The 22,194-nt window shown below is 43.7% G+C and overlaps 1 protein-coding gene across 1 annotated transcript; it reads left to right on the forward strand.

Annotated features, from left to right (window-relative positions):
• The first annotated feature begins 992 nt into the window (after positions 1 to 992).
• On the forward strand, positions 993 to 1,445 carry LOC101261401 (uncharacterized). Its single transcript, XM_004253212.1, has one exon. The coding sequence runs from the start codon at positions 993 to 995 to the stop codon at positions 1,443 to 1,445; it is 453 nt and encodes a 150-aa protein (XP_004253260.1).
• Positions 1,446 to 22,194: the final 20,749 nt, after the last annotated feature.

Raw genomic sequence — 22,194 nt, forward strand, 5'->3', positions numbered from 1 at the left:
GCCATCACCGCCTTTGGACAACACACGGTCGGCAACGTCGGGCGTGGCATGCCATCACCAACCTTGGACAGCACACACAGTTGGACGGCGTTGGGCGTGGCATGACATCACCACCCTTTGGCAGCACACACGGTGCACAACGTTGGGCGTAGCATGACATCACCGCCCTTGGACAACACACACGGTCAAACGACGTCGGGCGTGGCATGCCATCATCGCCTTTGGGCAGCACCCACGGTCGAACGACGTTGGGCGTGGCATGACATCACTGCCTTTGGACAGCACAAATGGTCGAACGACGTAGGGCGTGACATGCCATCACCGCCTTTGGACAGCACGCATGGTTGGACGACGTCGGGCGTGGCATGACATTACCGCCCTTGGATAGCACAAACGGTCGGTGACGTCGGGCTTGGCATGACATCACCCCCCTTGGACAGCACACACGGTCTGTAATGTCGGGTGTGGCATGACATCACCGCCCTTGGACAGCACACACAGTCGGCAACGTCGGGCGTGGGATGACATCACCGCCATGGGACAGCACACACGGTCGGACTACGTCGGGTGTGGCATGGCATCACCGCCTTTGAACAACACATAGAGTTGAACGACGTCGGATGGGGGATGACATCATCACCTTTGGGAAGCACACACGGTCGAACAACGTCGGGCGTGGGATGCCATCATAGCCCTTGGACGGCAAACACGGTCGAACGACGTCAGGCGTGTCATGCCATCACCGTCTTTGGAAAGCACACACGGTCGAACGACGTCGGACGTGGCTTAACATCACCGCCCTTGGACTTCATGCACGGTTGGATGACGTTCGTCATGGAATGACATCACCGCCCTTGGACTGCGCACACGGTCGGCAACATCGGGCGTGGCATGCTAAGTATGGAATTCTTCATAAGGTTGCTACTTCGTACCATCCGCAAACTGGTCCAGTGGAGGTATCTAATAGAGAAGTAAAGCAAATCTTGCAGATGATGGTGAATGCGCAAAGGAAAGATTGGTCTAAGAAATTAGACGACGCATTTTGTGCGTATAGGACTGCTTATAAGAGACCCATAGCGACTTCTCCCTATTACATCATATTTGGGAAAACATGTCATGTTCCGGCAGAATTAGAAAACAAAGCTTATTGGGCGATTAAGAAGTTGAACTTGGACCCTGAGCTAGCCGATAGAAAGAGAGTGGATAATATGCATGAACTTGAGGAGTTTAAACGTCACGCGTATGAGAATTTCAAGCTGTATAAAGAGAAGACGAAGAGGTGGCATAACAAGCACATAGTAACTCGTACCTTCAATCTGGGAGAGAAGGTACTACTCTTTAACTCTAGAATTAGGTCATTCCCATTAAAACTAAGGACGAAATGGAGTGGACCTTTTGAAGTGGTAAGAATGACACCAGACGGGGCTGTGGAACTAAAAGGATAGATTGCACGTACGTTCTTGATGAATGGTCAAAGAGTGAAACACTTCTTTGGTGTTGATTCAGATCATGATTGGGAGGCTCTTGAGATAAATGATGAATTATCTAAGTTGTGTTGTGTTGTGATGTTAAACCAAGCGCTATTTGGGAGGCAACCCATGAAGTCGATGTAATAGGTAGTAGTTAGGCTTAATTTGGTAAATTTAGCTTAGTTTCTTACGCATAGACTTTTTAAATTTTCTTATTTGTTAGTTAAAATGGTCCTTAGATATAATTAAGAAAAATAATTCAAAAATATGAGTCGTGTCACGACCAAAACTAAGACACTAGGTGGGAGGCAACCCACCATTGTTATGTCACGTTGTTCGATTGATGTGTAGGAAAAAGGAGAAGGAGGTACCCAAAATTAGAGGAATTATGTTGAGGAATACAGTGTGGGCAAAAAATCTAACATGTCATGATAAGGGATTAGTTCAGAGATGATTTTTAGCACATTAGCAACGTAGCACGCCCCGAACGCATCACAAAGAAAGCAGAACGCCAATGGCAGGCGCGTCGCTTCAGAACTCTTTTAACTGAGGCCTGTTTGTAGCGAACGACAGGTACACTACGCCAGGCCCCTTTTAACCGAGGCACGTTTGTAGTGCATTGCATGCGCGCCACACCAGGCTCCTTTTGAGTGAGGCTTGTTTGTTTTGCACTATCAGCGTGTCGTGCCATAGACTCAGGCGCACTGCTAGTGTGCCGCACCAGGCCCTTTTCGACTGGGTCCTGTTTGGAGACACGACTGGAGTTCCACGTGAATACTTTCCAGGAGCAAATCTAGCGTGCTGCCTCCGATGTACAAAAAAGAAAATTCTTAAAAGTTAATTTTTATCCGTGGGCCCCACAAAATATCCCAACCTTCCCACCGTCCCACCTACCTATTAAAATTCCCCAATTCCCAAAATTACCCCTCTATAACCGTTCCACCACCACCACCCCTTATTCACTTAATTTTCCTCAAACATCTTTCTTCTCCTTTTTTATTTCTTTCCCCCATCTTCTCTCCCAAACAAATGAAATTACTCCATTTTTGTTGCCAAAACTTTCTAATTTTTTTTCTTTTTTTCTACAATCTACCACCACAACCACCCCAATCCACCAAATCTCACAAACCAAACAAGAAACCCAATCGGAAACCCCTCCATTTTTTCCAAATTTTCCTCTTTCTTTGCTTTTCCTAGTTCTTCCTTTTCTTGGGTTTTGTGATGGCTTCAAAAGGTAAAAAGGTAGCTAGTGGTTTGGGAATAAAAAGGACTAGGAAAGGGGTGGTTGCCTGAAGTTCAAGTCGGGAAGACCCTAATTTTCCACCCCTCAAGTTTTGTAGCAAATGGTTATGCATTATGTCACATATTGGTACAAGGACCAAAAAAATCCAAGTACCTCGGCGATGAGTACGTGGAGGAAGATAAATTATGCCGTGAATTTCCTAACATTCAAGCCAAAATCACTGCGTTGGGACTTTAATTTTCTTTTGTAAATCAAGGTGAGTGTAATTTGAGTTTGGTATGTGAATTTTATGCTAATTGGAATACTCGTCGGGTTGAGATAAACAGTGGGTATGTTAGAAATAGTGGATGCATTTTTCTATTGAAGCTCTAAATGACTTTTTGGATGCCCCAAATTGTGACCGTGGTGAGTTTGTAGCCATGGTTGAACAACCCCTGTATCGTGATATACGTCATACATTGTGTGGGTTGACTTATATTGCTATGTGAGATAGAGTGGGACACGGGTCGTCACTTGACACTTCACTATGGACACCATAACTTAGAGTCTAGGATTTGGTTGAAGATTATATGTAATACTTTACTTATGGGGAAACACATGACCGATATTACATGGGACGCAGTGGTGCTCATATATCGGTTAATGAAGGGCTATGTGGGGGCTATTTTAAGGAAGAATATGCTAAAATTTAGGACAAACAAGCGATGGTGTTTCTGTTATTGCAGCATCATCACTAGGTATCTAAGAGCATTATTATTTAGGAGGAAGTTCATGATGTCTGCCCTTCCCATACCCCCCATCTGGTATTTCCACCCAGTTGATTCCATGCGCACCAAAGCGCATGATCCCTCCCACGGGACTATTTTGACTGTTATCGATAGGCAAACTCGTGATGGTAGTTGTATGGGGCGCATGTTTGGCATAGAGGAGTTGCAGTTGTGCATAGGTGGTCGCCCTGTGACTAAGGAGGAGATGGACACACTAGTTGACCCGTTGACAGATAGTGTGATGCACATGTGCAGAATGGGTCCGGCGTTCCAAGAACCCATCAATGATGATGACACTGATGAGGATGATGGCTTGGCGGAAGATAAGTTCGAGGCCATTGATACCGGAGATGATGCTTCGAACGCATCCTAGAGGCCAACGGATAGTTCTCTTTTACATTTGCCCTTCATTTTACTTTTGAACACTGGGGACAGTGTATTGTTTAAGTGTGGGGTGGAAGTTGAACTTCATTGTATATAGTTTATTGCTTTATCGAGTCTTTTTGATTTTTAGTAGGGTTCCTTACATTTTGTTATAAGTTCTTTTCCCGAGGACATCCCCTTTGAACCATTCAAGTCTAGTTTATTACTTTATCGAGTCTTAGAGTCGTCTAGAAATGACGTTTCCCAATGATAGATGGATGACGATCATCTTAAGGGTAAATTAGTCATTAAGAGTAAAAGTATGAAACCCATATCTTTGGCACTTTGAAACCTTGTATGAATGGTTGGGTAGACGTCATGGGTGACGGAACTTCGTGTGCATCAGTGAGATATTAACCATGAAAACAAGCATAATCTCTTTGTGTTGACTCTAAGTGAAAATAAAGAAAATGGGCTTAATTGTGTGGACACACCATAATGCATTATATGTGAACATGCTATAAGTTGAGCCCTTATCTGTGAAGTGATGCTATGTGTGAGAATATTTGTTAGTCTTGCATTGAATAACCTCTAGAACTTTCCCCATGTGTGCTTAATGAATAACTTGTGTGAATTGTTGAATGTGATTGAGGTATGTCTTTGAATAGCCAAGTTTGAATGTCCTTTGTATGCTTCCAAATAAAACATCCCTAGTGTAGCCTTTGAGCCTTGTAACATTACTTTGTTCTAAACCACTTAATGTAGACAAATACCTTTTCTTGATACCATTTGTTTGATCCAAAATAAATCTCTAAGGCACTATGTTGAGTTGAAAAATGACAACTTTGGTTGAAATAAATAGGGTGGTAGTAGTTTGTGGAGAAGAAAAGAAAAGAAAAGGTACACAAATGAGACCCCAAATGCTTAAAAAAAATATAAAAATAAAGATGGATGTACAAAAAGAGATGTTCAAAAAGAAGGGGCTCAAGCACAAACTGAAGTAAAGTGGAAAACATGTAATAGGGAAAGAAAAAGTTGAAAATGTTAGTAAGGAAAAACAACACATGTGCATTAGGGAGAATGAGTCACTAAAGTTTACCAAAATACATCCTTCCTTACCAAGAGCTAACATTACAACCGAATGAAATTCCTCTTGATTCCATCTAAACATTTTGTGATAACTAGAAGTACACTAAGGGCAAGCTTATGGCATGTTAGGACATTGTAGAACTTCAATTGGAAGTGAGAGAGCATGTTATAAAAAATGGTCTTAAACTATAATGAATCAATTGATTGTTGGTGGTAAAATAAAGGTTACACTTATATTGGTGAGGGCATTAACGAAACCTTTTTGGTGCTTAATCTTGTGGTATGTCTGTATGATGTTACATTAGCCTTTGAGAGAAGTCAGGCATCGAGGTTGTGAATTGTTTGAGTGTTAGACTGTAAAGAATAGTTGAAAGTGCATAAAGTGTGTCACAAAGTCATGATTAAATATATTTGGTCGATTGTGAAGTTAGGTGAAGAGTCCAAAGGGTTAAGAGCATATATTGATAAGATAGAGTTGTTCCAGGACTAACAAATGTTTAAGTGTGGGGTGGTGATTTTGGGCATATATATATGCCCAATTACGACAAATTACTCATCTTTAACGTTAGTTTAGGACATTATCAAACCTCACTAGCTTGTTTTAGCTCAAGATTGCAATGATTGCACATTAATATACATGATTAGGGACTTTTCAAGTTACTAAGGGAAATGTTCGAGTGTTGGAAGGAAAAAAAGTTAAAGGCAAAAAGACGCTGCTTGACAAAATACTGGCGCACCTACCGTATCAAGGGTGCGACGCGCCAGGCCATTTTGACTATAGATTATTTAAGGCAAACTGGCAGCGCGGCGCGCCCAGTTTTTTGCGGAGTTTGGAAAGAAAGCTGATTTTAAAAGGACTCCTAATTGAAGTTGAATTCGACTTTATTTTCTTATATACTATAAATAGACCCTTAGGACCTCATTGTTAGGATTCAACTTTTTTATTAGTATGCAACATCAAGAATCCAAGTTTGCAATAGGTTTTAATCTTCTAACTCTTTTTATTTTTTGGAAATCGCATGAACAATTGTCTTTTGTGGTCTTTGAATATTATGAGTAGCTAATCGCCATAGTTCTAGGGCTTCTGCTACAAATTGAATGTTGAATGTTATTTGATTTTTGAATTAATTCTTGGTTGTCAACACAAGTTACTTCTATATTCTCGTTTTAGTATTTCGTGTTTGATCACCATGAGATAAATCTATTGTATAATCTTAAAATTGAGAGGGGAGTGGTTAGATAGACCAAAGAATATAGAAAGCTCGATCGACCCATTAGATTGAGGTTATTTGGGTTCAGGAGTGACGCCCGAACAAACAACTTGCTTGGTTACGAAATAGGATGAAATATAAATTATCGACAATTAGCTTACTTATCCCCTCTTAATGATGTAGTTAAGTATCTAATTGGAGTAGGCGACGAGAGGTGTATAACCAGACTCATATAATTAACCCTATAAACCAGTAACTTGATAACCAAAATTAGTTGTAAGTCAATACTATGATATATGAGATTCAACGTAAGTTGCAGCATTGGAAATTGTATTTTTCTTGCTTGATACATCATCTTTAAGTCGTTCAAATCTTCTTACTTTTATTCAGTGTTAAGGTAGTGATAGTTCACAATCAATCATCAATTCTTGAAATAGTTACTTTTATTTTCAGTTGTGGAATTAAGTTTGAAAATAAGTTGATCATAAGTCCATTGGGAATGATAACTCGTTCTAAAAAGAATTTATATTACTCTTGGAGAAATAATTCTAGGAGAGAAACCCATACCTTATGTACAACTTAATCTACGAAGACCACCTTGCCTGAAACCTTGAATAATACCTTGAAATCACCTAAGAGAATCAATGGAACTCTTTGTCTTTCTTTCGCTCGCTTGCTTACTATTTTAGCGCTGTGTATTACCTAGTATTTTAACGTGATATAAGCCTTAGGAACTGATTTTTACTCATTAAACCTAGGCTAATTAAGTTAATTAAATAAATAAATTAGTTAATTACTAAAAAGCCCCTCCTAGATTGACTAGAAATAGTAAAAACATAATACTTAATCAAATCTAAGAAAAAATTCCTAAGGATTAAATTTTGATCATTTAAATTAATTAATCAAATTTCTAATTTAATTAATAAGGTACCTAGGGTAATTACTAAAGTACACCTAAGTCATTGGAACCATAATCAACCCTTTTGGACCATCCAAGGTTAAGTACTAGGATGTTTCTTGAACTAGTTACTAGGTTAGTGTAAGGATTTCGTTTTGAACATTTAAACTAATTAATTAAATTGCTAATTTAATTATTTAGGTTACCTAGGATAACTAGTAAAGTACCCTTAAGTCGTTAGGACCATAACCAACCCTTTGGACCATTCTTGGTTAGGTACTTGGATGAGTTTTTAACTAGTTACTTGGTTAGTGTAAGGATTTCGTTTTGACCATTTAAATTAATTAATTAATGAAATTGCTAATTTAATTAATCATATGACCTAGGGTAATTAATAAAGTACCCCTAAGTCGTTAGGACCATAACTAGCCCTTTGGACCATCCTAGTTTAGGTACTAGAATGTTTCTTAGTTAGTTACTTGTCTAGTATAAGAATTTTGGTTTTACCAATTTAAATTAATTAATTAAGTGAGATAGGGTAATTAATAAAGTATCCCTAAGTTGTTAGGGCCATAACTAACCCTTTTGTACCATCGTAGGTTAGGTACTAGGATGTTTCTTGAGTTAGTTTCTAGGGTAGTGTCACCCGGTTAGGTCTTAAGTTGTCGAGTGAACTAGTTATTTTATTTCGGTTAGTCCTAGGTAAATTAACTAGTTAAATTATTTAGTTAGATCCTAGAGTTGGTTTGAAAGTTCAGGTTCACATAGCTTGATCCCTACATGTGCGCCTGCCCCTAAACGCCCTAACCACCCTAACAAAATTTTTGTACATGTGTTGTTGCTCATTTCTTATTGTCCAAAGGATCCTCACTATATCCTTGGGCACTACTTACTTTACATCATCATTTTAAATAATCACGTGTTATGGTACCTACTCTTGACACTTGGATGCCTCGTAACTAATTTGTTGGGTTGAGAATTAATATGTGTATTTTTAGCTTAGGGTTTTCATTGCTGGTATATTTCTTAAACAAGCTCATTAATGTTAGAAATTGCCTAACAACCTTTTAGCCAATATTTCAATATGCCTAATATTTTGATTATTTGGGTATTATATAGAAATTTGGCTAATACCTCTTAGCCCATTTTTTATACTATGCTGAACATTTCTCAATATTGGGAATTGGGATGCCTATGTACCCCCAATACACATTCTTAAAGATCTATTGGGGTCTTCACTAGACATGAAATTTTTTCGGAATGTTACAGTGGGATAGTCTCGTGATCCTACCGATACACGGTGGCTGTGTACTAATTCTGCACCTGCTCTTATTTTTTTTGATTATAGAGCATCTTCTGGCAGCTATTAAAAGAACTCGCTTATAATATCAGTGATTGTCGCTTCAAATTCAAGGGTGAGCCAATTCTCTTGGGATGCCATGAAATTCTCTTTAGTCTATGTCCACCATTTCCTGTCTTAGACATTTGTTTTAGTTACTTGATTAGTTCATGAGATTGGGGTTCCATCCTTCTTGTTTAGACTTTTTGAACTTTAGATGTTTTGGTTCATTGACTTTCAGGTTCTTGGTTAATTCTTTCGCATTTGTTTTGGTTAGTAGACTTTTTTAGAGTTTATGGGAACTCTTTTTATTTTTTTATTATTTAACTTGCTTCCATGACTTAAATTCCTTAGTTTTTGGTTTAGTTGTCGGTCTGGGTTGTAGTACTGGTTCTCCCACTGGAGAGTTAGGTGGGTGCCAATCAAGAAGGTTTGGGTCATGAAAGAAAGGCAACGACAATCAAATTAAGAAGAGGAACACAAAATCATATACGACATCTTTGTTGAGTTCAAATACAATATATATAAATTATTGTTAAAAGAAATACATACTAATAGAAAATAAATATGAATATAAAAACATATAGAATAGAGATACAGTGAAATCTAAAATAAAACAGAGAAGGGTCTAAAATGCCCCTCAAGTATTTGAATTGGTACAATTATACCCTCCATCCACCTATCATCCCTAAAGTACCTTCGACGTCCACCTTTCGGCTCAAAAACACCCTTGATGTTAATGCTTTTACTCATACATGCCCTTATTTTTCGCTCGAAATATTTAGTTATTGTATTTCTTAATGTGATCAGTCTAAATTTAAATTATTTTCAAATAAAAAATAAAATTGTTTTCAAACATTCAAATTTTCTATAAAAGCTACTTATGATTTATATTTTTACCCGATACACTTGAAATAAATATTGAAAAAATAATTGATCTCATGGTATCTTCCTATTGGCATATTTTAAATCAACCCCAATTTATGATAACGTAAACAAACTCATAAGTGGGAATCTGTTAGACCCGCAAACTACTTTATCTAACTACATGCATACATGTCAAGGACTTGGGCATTGGTCTTGACATGGATGGTGGCAAATCAATGCAAGAAGAGTTCAAGGTGCTTGAGTGTTGGCAAGGCAACTTGAACGTGCATGGCTTACAGTCTGGCTAAGGGCATTGGCAAGACAGAATGTTGGCTTGACAAGGCAAGGCTGTGAAGACTTGACAATGGCAAGAACAAAGGCAGTTCACCCAAATTGCTGAAATAAAACTAAGTGTTGGAGGACAGCTAAAATAGTCTAAGTGTTGGAAGCTGGCTGAAATATTCTAAGTGTTGGAATGTAGCATAAATATTCTAAGTGTTAGAATATTAGTATTTCATGTAGATAAGAATGTAATTTGAATTAGATTCTATCTGTTAGAAATATAGCTGTTGGAAAACTTAGTTTGAACCCTGTGATGACAAGTATCGGACAGGTGTCATTTGTAACTGCCGCATGCAACTGCCATGTGCAGAATTTTTTTAAAGGATGGAAATTCGTCTAAGGCTTAGATAGAGTGTGTTTTGGCTTAGACTAATTCGTGAAGCCTTCCTTTGTATTAATTATCATTTTAATAAAGGTTGGGACAAGTTCCTGTAAAGTCTGCTTGTTGTTTAACTTTGTTGTTTAAGTATTTCTATACTTAGTCAAATTCGTGGGTGTAAAGTAGGTTGAGTGTTACAGATGTTTGTAAGACTACCTAGAGTGGTGTTCGGTAAAAATAAATCGACCCTCTTTCAATTGGTATCAGTGCCCGGTTTAACGATGGTGAAGAACACAGAACTGTGGGAACTGGCACGAAAAATTGAATCCTTCATTGGGTTTTTTTTTTATTTGAATACCCTTGGAGGGGTAGGGGCTAAGCGACACCCCCAGGCCTTACCATTAATTACCAAACAAAAGTACAAGGAGGGGGACATAAAACCTAACCTCCGATCCTATGGTGGTTTGGAATGTACATTTCAAAGAATGTTCACTCCGCCCCTTACAGCTAAAGATGAAACCAAATACTAAGCACCTAATGAGAGGACTCCTCTCGTTACACAGTATCTAGGAAACATAAATAAGGGAGACTCTCCCCTTTACAAGAAAGCCTATGCTAATCTAACTAACTATACTCCTATTCAAGGTAGCTATGTCCATCAAGCATAGCCAAATTGAGTAGGAAAACATCAAGGAGGTTAAAAGATCTTCTTAGTCTTTTTTCTTCTAAAGTTCGGCATGTTCTGAAGGTCCATTTGATAGTATGCTTGAGCTTCTCTCGGTAATTGGCTATTACTGAAGTAAACCTGAGGAGTTGCTATCGTGTGACTGTGTTTTGATAATGCATCTGCAACCCAATTTGCTTCCCTGAATATATGATTACACTTAAAATTTTGAGTTTGCATGATAAGTTGTTGGATCCTCTCAATTTGATTGATGACATTCCAATGGGGGGGCTCCTTTTTGGAAATCCACTGCACTACCAATTGAGAATCCAACTCAATTAATATGTTTCTATGTCCAAGTTCCAATGCCCACGACAATCCAAAGAGAGCAGCTTCCGCTTCTGCTTTGTTGTTGGTACCATCTCCGAGTGGTGTTGCAAAGGCCAGCACAATTTTACCTTCCTTATCTCTGATGATACCTCCAGCCCCACAGTGTCCCGTATTAATAAGCGCGCTTCCATCAGTATTTATTTTGATCCATTGTTCCGGAGGTCTATTCCATGTTGTCATGCAAACTTTGATTTCATGTTTACACCTCTCCGCTGTTTGGATAAGAGCTGCCCAGTTTCCCGGCCAGTTAATGCAAGGGAATGCACTTTTCAGCATTTTGAATGTGTCTTTGTAGATTGCGTATTTGACCCGGCTAATATTAGTTGATTTGCCTCCGTATTTGCATGCGCACCTATTCTTCCACAAGTTCCAGACAATGAAAATAGGCATAGCTTGGAGCAGCAGCTGGTGGCTGGCATTTCGTAGCCTAGCAGTCCACCACTGTCGCAGCCTTGCCTGCACAGAGGACTGATCTTCCTGCAGCCCTGCAGTTGTTGTAAAGGCCCTCCATACCCTAGTTGCAAAGGATCCAGAGTTGAAGGTGTGTTCGATGCTATCCATTCCTGTTCTATCAACACAACAAAAACATGAAGATGGCTCGATGCCAAAGTTAGATAGCTTTTCATTTGTTGGGAGTTTACCTTTTAATACTCTCCATAAAAGAAAAGAAGATTTAAAGGGAATGAAATTATGCCATAATAAAGAATTGAATTTGTGCTTAGCCTTTTTGTTCCTTACTTCCTCCCAGGCTGTCGAACAAGTGAAACAGCCATTGCTGCTAAGCTTCCAAATGGCCTGATCGTGCTGTGTCTGTTGCTGAGGAATTGCAGTAGCCATGATGCTGCTTAGTTGATTGGCTGGAGCATATTTAATCAATTTTCTCCAATTCCAACTTCCATTGTCCCAAAAATCAGCAACTTTGGTGTTGTTAAACCTGCTGGAGCTGTTGGTATGGTGTGCTAGAGGCCCTGTTCCCAACCAATTATCCCACCAAAAATAACAATCTCCAGCTTGAAGTTTCCATTGAATGTGTTGTTCCATATGTTGTCTAGTAATAAGCATGTGTTTCCAGGTTAAAGAGTCTCCCGTATCCCATTTTTTGCTCATCGGATTAGATCTTTGGCAATATTTCGCTTTCAAGAAGTCACCCCACAAGGTTTGTTTGGTTCTAAAAATCCACCATTGTTTGAATTGGAAAGATCTACAAACATCATGTAAGTTTCTCATTCCTATTCCCCCTTCATCATAAGGATAGCTTAAATTTTTCCATGAGGACCAATGATATTTTTTCCTATTGTTATGCCATCCCCAAAAGAAATCAGCAATGATCCTTTGGATCTGGAGAATGATTGAATTAGGAGGGGTGACTGCAGCTAATAGATGGATAGACAAAGCTTGGAGAACATGTTTAGACAGAACAGCCTTTCCACCATAACTCAGTTGTCTAGTTTGCCAACCGGTAATTCTGGAAACGACTTTATTAATAAGATCAGAGAAGTAAACATTCTTCGGTCTGCCAACAAATAAAGGGCAACCTAGGTAGGTGATAGGGCCATGTTTCTCTTTAAAGCCAGTCAGCCTCTTAATTCTCTCCCTAGTGTTATTGAATGCCCTAGGGTGTAACATAAAATGGCTTTTATCCCCATTGATAAGCTGACCCGAGACCTTTTCATACTCTTTTAGAGTATTCATAAGGAGCTTCAGAGTTTTGGTTCTTCCCGAAGTGAATAAAATGATGTCATCTGCAAAATTGAGGTGGTTCACCTGGGGCCCCCTTTTTTCCATTATGAAGCCTTGATAATCAGGATTCATGTGAAGTCTATTAAGGGTCCTTGATAAAACCTCAGCACCTAAAATAAATAGGGCCGGGGATAGGGGATCACCTTGTTTGAGGCCTCTGGTAGAACGGAAGAAACCATACCTTGTGCCATTGACTATAATGGAGTACCAATTGTTGGCCATGATTCTCCAAATCATATCAATAAACACCTCACTAAAACCCAACTTCCTTAGAACCAAGCAAATATATGACCAAGAGACCCTGTCATATGCTTTTGCCATGTCTAATTTGATAACTACATTACTTCCAATATTGGGTTTTTTGATTTGGTGAATAATTTCCTGTGCAAGCATGATGTTTTCAGAAATATTTCTCCCCTTCACAAAACCCGATTGATTCTTAGAGATCAAAGACGGAAGAATAGGGCTAAGTCTCTTACTTACTAGTTTAGATATAATCTTACTAGTGAAGTTACTTAGGCTTATTGGCCTATACTCCGTAAGCTTGTTTGGATTGTTCACTTTAGGGAGCAACACAATGCAAGAATGAGAGAAATACTTAGGAATCATTTGGCCATTGAAAAAAGCATGAATTACTTCCATCAAGTCTCTTTTGATAATATTCCAGCATTTCTGAAAGAAATACCCATTCATACCATCAGGACCAGCTGCGGAATTGGGATTCATGGAGAATACTACATCTTTAAGCTCATCCATATTCGGTAATTTTGTAAGGTGAATGTTCTGATCTTCTAGGACTATTTTGGGAATGCACTCAAGTATGTGTTCATCAATGTATCTGTTTTCACCTGTAAATATGGTATGGAAGTGCTCACAAGCCTCCTGGGCAACATTGTTTTCTCCCTGTATCCACTCCCCCTTTTCAGTAGTAATTTTGTGGATGAATAATCTTCTTCTCCTACCTCTTATAATGGAGTGAAAATACTTAGAATTGGTGTCACCATCTTTAAACCATTGAAGCTGAGTTTTTTGTTTCAGGATGGTGTCCTCAATTTTTAGGAATTTAATATATTGGGCATTAAGCTCATGGAGGATCATCCTATTTGAGTCACTTTGATTTTGGATGTAATTTTCTTCCGCTTCATGCACTTGTTCCTCATACATCCTAACCTTTTGAAAAATGTCTCCAAGTTCTTCTCTAGACCAAACACTCAGAGTGTTAGAAAGTCTTTTCATTTTCTGGTGAAACTTCCACATGGCATGACCTTCCACAGGCCTATCCCAACAATTCTTCACTGTGAGCATAAAATTGGGATTATCAACCCAGCAGTTAAGAAATTTGAAATACTTGATGTGGGATGCTTCATTGGATACCATCTCCAAGAGTAAAGGGCAATGATCCGAGCCTGTAGCAGATAAATGGGTTAAAGTGGTTTGAGGCATCTTTTCAAGCCAAGAATCATTAACTAAGGCCCTGTCAAACCTTTTCCAGATTCTATGGTTAATGCCTCTCTTATTAGACCAAGTAAATTTGTGACCACTAAACCCTATGTCTATAAGTCCACAAGCTTCAATTACAGCAATGAAATCCATACTTTTCTTCATATTGTATGGTAAGCCACCAAGTTTTTCCTCCATATTAGAGATAACATTGTAGTCTCCTACGGCACACCATGGATTGTTGTTAGCAGAAGCCTGATGCAGTAACTTCTCCCATAGAGGTCTCCTCAGGGATTCTTTGCATTTTGCATAAATAAAAGTATTAGTAAATTGATATTGTAATTCATTGTGTTTCAGGTCACAAGTAATTTGCTGTTCATCTTCATCAAGAATATTACAGTCAATATCACTGTTCCAAAAAACCCAAATCTTACTATTACAATTACTAATAGCATTATCCATGTTCAATTGCACTTTGAAGCTTTGTATATTAACATTATCAGAAAAAGGTTCCAGAATTGCAATAATAGATAAATGGTGCATTTTTCTAAGCATTTTGAGTCTTTCCAACACTCCTTGAGTGTTGATCCCCCTAACATTCCATACGATTGTACTAACATTACATACGATTGTACTAATCATTGGGAAGATCCTTCATTGGGTTTACTGATGATATTTTGGCAGACCCTACGTTTGTGGATTTATTTACAAAGTCATTGATTTGAGACTTGACGCTGAGAAAGTTCAATGGGAGATTGGTGTATATCGACAGAATGGTGATAATCATATCACTGAAATGTTGGATTTTAGTACCACAACTACGCAAAAACTTGAGGGACTGCAGAAGGAAAATTAGAACCTTCGTGCAGAGCTCGTTGTATTTTGTCGGGCTGTGACTACATTGAGTCCAAATCGTGTTGAATTATCTAAGGTTAACATTCAAGAACCTAAGGCCTTTAGTGGCGCAAGAAGTGCTAAAGAACTGGAAAATTTCATTTGGGACATGGAATAGTATTTTACTGTTGCAAGGGTGCCTGACGCTGACAAGTTAAATATTACGACAATGTATTTGACGGGTGATGCTAAACTTTGGTGGAGGACTCAAAATGTAGATGATGTAAGTGCTGGTCTTCCTAGAATTGATACATGGGATAAGTTAATAAAAGAAATGTGTGATTGATTTCTTCCTAGCAACGCACCTTGGATTGCAAGGGATAAATTGAAAAGACTAAGGCAGACGGGTTCGGTGAGGGAATACATTAAAGAATTTACCTCTGTGATGTTAGACATACAGAATATGTCAGATGAGGATAAATTACACAGCATCATTTCGGGTATGCAAGACTGGGCTCAAAACAAACTATGGTGGCAGAATTTTAAAGATCTGCCCGGTGCAATTGCTGCTGCAGATTTGTTGGTTGATTTCTGGACGACTCATCCTTTGACAGATGTTCCCTCCACTTCAAAAACTAAGAAAAAGAATGAGAAGAAAGGGGAATGGAAAAAGGATAGTCGTAAGGACAATACAAATGACGAAGGAAAGGCACAAATAAGGGATGGAAAAGACAAGACAAAGAACAAAGATAGTAATTCTAAGGGTTGTTGGACTTGTGGTGGTCCTCATTTGGCCAAATCTTGTCCAAACAAGAAAAAAGTGAATGATTTGCTTGCTAGAAATATGAATCAAAGGGAGGAGGAATTGTGGCTGCAATGGCAAACCCATTGGGATTGTCCTTCAATCATATTACAGGGATTAATAATGTTGGAGAAATTTCTAGTACTTCGAATACTCATGCTTCCCTAATTCATATAGAAATGAAAGTGAAAGAACAACGTGTGATGGCAATGATTGATACCGGAGCCACTCATACGTTTGTAGATGTGAAGATTGCCACAAAATTGGGGCTGAAGTTATCTAAAAGCCCATTCTACGTCAAAACAGTCAATGCTAAGGCACAAGCCATTGTGGGTATGTCTTATGGTGTGTTTATGTCGACTGGAAGTTGGGTAGGAAAACATAATTTGATGGTGATGCCGCTTGGTGAATTTGAAATCATACTTGGGATTGATTTTATAAGAAAATTCCAGTTTGTTCCATTTCCTCACTTAGATGGAGTGATGGTTATGAATGAAAGCAATGCTGGTTTTCTCAAAGGAGTTCATTCATTTGGAAACATTAATAAAGTTGCAAATAAGAAAGACAAGGGAATGTTCTTGTCTGCTATGTCAATCGACAAAGGGCTGAAGAAAGGTGATGACACTATAATTGCTGACTTGGTCGAAGTGAAACCTTATGTGAAAATGGAAGTGCCTGATTGTGTTGCTGAATTGCTTAAACAGTATGCTGATGTTATGATGCCTGAATTGCCAAAGAAATTAAGATCATTCTACCTGACGTCGGGCGTGGCATGACATCACCGCCCTTGGACAGCAAACACGGTCGGAAACGTCGGGCGTGATATGCCATCACCACCCTTGGACAACACACACGATCGGACGATGTCGGGCGTGGCATGACGTCATCGTCCTAGGACAGCACACACGGTAGGCAACGTTGGGCATGGCATGACATCACTGCCCTTGGATAGTACACACTGTCGGACGACGTCGCGAGTGGCATGACATCGCCGCCCTTGGGCAGCACACACACTCGGACTACATCGGGCGTGGCATAATATAACCACCCTTGGACAGCACACACAGACGAACGATGTCGGGCGTGGCATGCCATCATCACCATTAAGTAGCACACAAGGTTGAATGACGTTGGGCGTGGTATGACATCACCGCCCTTGGAAAGCAAACACGGTCGGCAACGTCGGGCGTCATATGCCATCACCGCCCTTGGACAACACACACGGTCGGACGACGTCGGGCGTGGCATGACATCATCGCCCTAGGACAGCACACACGGTAGGAAACGTCGGGCATGGCATGACATCACTTCCCTTGGACAGTACATACTGTCGGACGACGTCGCGAGTTGCATGACATCGCCGCCCTTGGGCAGCACACACGGTCGGACTACATCGGGCATGGCATAATATAACCACCCTTGGATAGCACACACGGACGAACGATGTCGGGCGTGGCATGCCATCATCGCCTTTAAGTAGCACACAAGGTCGAACGATGTTGGGCGTGGCATGACATCACCGCCTTTGGACAGCACACACAGTCGAACGACGTCGGGTGTGACATGCCATCACCGCCTTTGGACAGCACACACGGTCGGACTACGTCAGGTGTGGCATGACATCACTGCCCTTGGACAGCACACACGGTCGAACGATGTCAGGCATGGCATGCCATCATCGCCTTTGGGTAGCACACACGGTCGAACGACGTTGGGCGTAGCATGACATCACCGCCTTTGGAAAGCACGCACGGTCGGATGACGTTGGGCGTGGCATGACATCACCTCCCTTGGACAACACACACGGTCGGTAACGTCGGGCGTGATATGCCATCACTGCCCTTGGACAACACACACGGTCGAACGACGTCGGGCATGACATGCCATCACCGCCTTTGGACAGCACACACAGTCGAACTACGTCGGGCGTAGCATGAAATCACTGCCCTTGGACAGCACACACGGTCAAACGACATCGAACGTGGCATGACATCACTGCCCTTGGACTGCTCGCACGGTTGGACGACGTCGGACGTGGCATGAAATCACCTCCCTTGGAATGCACGCATGGTCGGACGACGTCGGGCGTGGCATAACATTACAACCCTTGGACAACACATTCGGTTGGCAACGTCGGGCGTGGCATGAAATCACCGCCTTTGGACAGCACACACGGTCGAACGACATCGGGCATGGCATTCCATCATCGCCTTTGGGAAACACACACCGTCAAACGACGTTGGGCGTGGCATGACATCACCGCCTTTGGACATCACACACAATCGAACGAAGTTGGGCAAGACATGCCATCACCACCCTTGCACTGCACGCACGGTCGGACGACGTCTGGCGTGGCATGCCATCACCGCCCTTAAAAAACACCCTCGGTTGAACGACGTCGGGCGTGGCATGACATCACCGCCCTCGGACCGCACGCACAGTCGAACGACATCAGGCGTGGCATGACATCACCGCCCTTGGACCGCACACATGGTCGGCAACGTCGGGCGTGGCATGACATCACCGCTCTTGGACAGCACACACAGTCGGACGACGTCGGGCGTGGCATGACATCCCCGCCCTTCGACAGCTCACACGGTCGGCAACGTCGGGCGTGGCATGACATCCGCCCTTGGACAGCAGACACAGTCGGACGACGTCGGGCGTGGCATCACATCACCCCCTTTGGATAGCACACACGGTCGAATGACGTCGGGCATGGCATGACATCACTGCCCTTGGACTGCACGCACGGTCGGACGACGTCGGGTGTGGAATGACATCACCGCCCTTGGACAGCACACACGGTTGGCAACGTCGAACGTGGCATGACATCACTGCCCTTGGACAGCACACATGGTCGGATACGTCGGGCGTGGCATGACATCACTGCTTTTGGGCAGCACACATGGTCGGACTAGGTTGGGCGTGGCATGACATCATTGCCCTTGGACAGCACACACGGTCGAATGACATCGGGCGTGGCATGCCATCATCGCCTTTGGGAAGTACACACGGTCGAACGATGTTGGGCGTGGAATAGCATCACCGCCTTTGGAAAGTACACACGGTCGAACAACATCGGGCATGACATGCCATCATCGCCTTTTGACAGCACATTATGTCGAACGATGTCAGGCGTGGCATGACATCACCACCCTTGGACTGCACGCACGGTCAGACGATGTAGGGCATGGGCATGACATCACCTCCCTTGGACAGCACACACGGTCGAACAACGTCGGGCGTGGCATGACATGACCGTCGTTGGTACACGCAAGGTCGAACGACGTCGGGCGTGGCATGACATCACCGCCCTCGGACAGCACACACAGGCGGAAACGTCGGGCGTGGCATGACATCACCGCCCTTGGACAACACACAAGGTCGACAACGTTAGGCGTGGCATGCCATCACCGCCCTTTGACTGCACGCACGGTCGAATGACGTCGGGCGTGACATGCCATCACTGTCTTTGGACAGCACACTCGGTCGAACGACGTTTGGTGTGGCATGTCATCATCGCGGTTGGGCAGCACACACGATCGAATGACGTCGGGCGTGGCATGATATCACCTCCTTTGGAATGCACGCATGGTCGGACGACATCGGGCATGGCATTCCATCATCGCCTTTAGGCAGCACACACGGTCAAACGACGTTGGGCGTGGCATGACATCACCGCCTTTGGACAGCACACACAGTCGAACGAAGTTGGTCATTACATGCCATCACCGCCTTGCACTGCACGCACGGTCAGACAATGTCAGGCGTTGCATGCCATCACCGCCCTTGAAAAACACACTCGGTCGGACGACGTCAATCGTGGCATGACATCAACGCCCTTCGACAGTACACATGATCGGCAACGTCGGGCATGGCATGACATCACCGCTCTTGGACAGCACACACTGTCGGACGACGTCGGGCGTGGCATGACATCCCCGCCCTTGGACAACACACACGGTCGGCGACGTCGGGCTTGGCATGACATCACCGCCCTTGGACAATACACAGAGTCGGACGACGTCGGGCGTGGCATGGCATCACCTCCTTTGGATAGCACACACGGTCCAACGACGTTGGGCATGGCATGACATCACCGCCCTTGGACTGCACGCACGCTCGGAGGACGTCGGGCGTGGAATGACATCACTGCCCTTGAACAGCACACACGGTTGGCAACGTCGGGCGTGGCATGACATCACTGCCCTTGGACAGCACACACGGTCGGCAACGTCGGGTGTGGCATGACATCACTGCCTTTGGACAGCACACACAGTCGAAGGAAGTCAGGCGTGGCATGACATCACCGCCCTTGGACTGAACGCACGGTCGGATGACGTCGGGCGTGGCATGACATCACCGCCCTTGGACAGCACACACGGTCGGCAACATCGAGCGTGGCATGACATCGCTGCCATTGCTAAACACACACGGTCGGCAACGTCGGGCATGACATGACATCACCGCCCTTAGACAGTACACACTGTCGGACGACATCGGGAGCGGCATGATATCACCGCCCTTGGGCAGCACACATGGTCATACTACATCGGGCTTGGCATAACATCTCCGCCTTGAGACAGCACACACGGTCGAACGACGTCAGGCGTGGCATGCCATCATCACCTTGGAGCAGCACACACAGTCGAACGACGTTAGGCGTGGCTTGACATCACCGCCCTTGGACTGCACGCACAGTAGGACGACGTCGGGCGTGGCATTACATCACCGCCCTTGGACAACACACACGGTCGGCTACGTCGGGCGTGGCATGACATCACTGCCCTTGGACTGCACACACGGTCGAACGACGTCGTGCGTGGCATGACATCACGGCCCTTCGACTGCACGCACGGTCGGATGATGTCGGGCGTGGCATGCCATCAGCGTCTTTGGGCGGCACAAACGGTCTAATGACGTCGGGCGTGGCATGACATCACCACCCTTAGACAGCACACACGGTTGAACGACGTCGGGCGTGGCATGACATCACCGCCCTTGGATAGTACGCACGATCGAACGATGTCGGGCGTGGCATGCCATCATCGTCTTTGGGCAGCACAAATGGTCAAATGACGTTGGCGGTGGCATGACATCACCACCCTTGGACAGCACACATGGTCGAACGACGTTGGGCGTGGCATGACATCACCGCCCTTGGACAGTACACACGGTCGGCAGCGTCGGGCGTGATATGCCATCACTGCCCTTGGACAACACACACGGTCGAACGACAGTGGGCTTGACATGTCATCACCGCCTTTGGACAGCACACACGGTCGGACTACGTCGGGCGTGGAATGACATCACTGCCCTTGTACAGCACACACGATCGAACGACGTCTGGCGTGGCATGACATCACCGCCCTTGGACTGCATGCACGGTCGGACGATGTCAGGCGTGGCATGCCATCATCACCTTTGGGCTGCACAAACGGTCAAACAACATCGGGCATGGCATGACATCACCGCCCTTGGACAGCACACACGATCGAACGACGTCGGGCGTGGCATGACATCATCGCCCTTGGACTGCTCGCACGGTCGGACGACGTCGGGCGTGGCATGACATCACCGCATTTGGATAACACACACGGTCGGCAACATCGGGCGTGATATGCTATCACTGCCCTTGGACAATACACACAGTCGAATGACGTCGGGCATGACATGCCATCACCGCCTTTGGACAGCACACACGATCGGTAATGCCGGGCGTCACATGACATCACCGCCCTTGGACAGCACACACGGTCGGATTACGTCGGGCGTGGCATGACATCACCGCGTTTGGACAGCACACACGATCAAACGACGTCGAGCGTGACATGCCATCACTGCCTTTGGACAACATACTCGGTCGAACGACATCGGGTTTGGCATGCCATCATCACTGTTGGGCAGCAAACACGGACGAACAACGTCGGGTGTGGCATGACATCACCTCCCAAGGACTTCACACACGGTCGGACGACGTCGGGCGTGGCATGAAATCACCACCCTTAGACTGCAAACACGACCGGCAATGTCGGTCGTGGCATGACATACCCTCCCTTGGAATGCACACACGGTCAGACGACATTGGGCGTGGCATGACATCAACACCCTTGAACTGCACACACGGACGGCAACGTCGGGCGTGGCATGACATCACCGCCCTTGGACAGTACCCTCGGTCGGACCACATCGGGAGTGGCATGACATAACCGCCCTTGGGCAGCAAACATGGTCGGACTACGTCGGGCGTGGCATAACATCACCGCCTTTGGACAGCACACACAGTAGAATGACGTATGGCTTGGCATGCCATCATAGCCCTTGGATGGCAAACACGGTCGAACGATGTCAGGCGTGACATGCCATCACCACCTTTGGAAAGCACGCACGGTCGGACGACGTTGGGCAAGGCTT

The sequence above is a fragment of the Solanum lycopersicum genome, chromosome 8 (genome assembly GCF_036512215.1).
Source record: "Solanum lycopersicum chromosome 8, SLM_r2.1".
NCBI lineage: Eukaryota > Viridiplantae > Streptophyta > Magnoliopsida > Solanales > Solanaceae > Solanum > Solanum lycopersicum.

Bases quoted from the DNA above. Each gene is read 5' to 3' on its own strand.
- LOC101261401 (XM_004253212.1), top strand. From the start codon at position 993: ATGGTGAATGCGCAAAGGAAAGATTGGTCTAAGAAATTAGACGACGCA.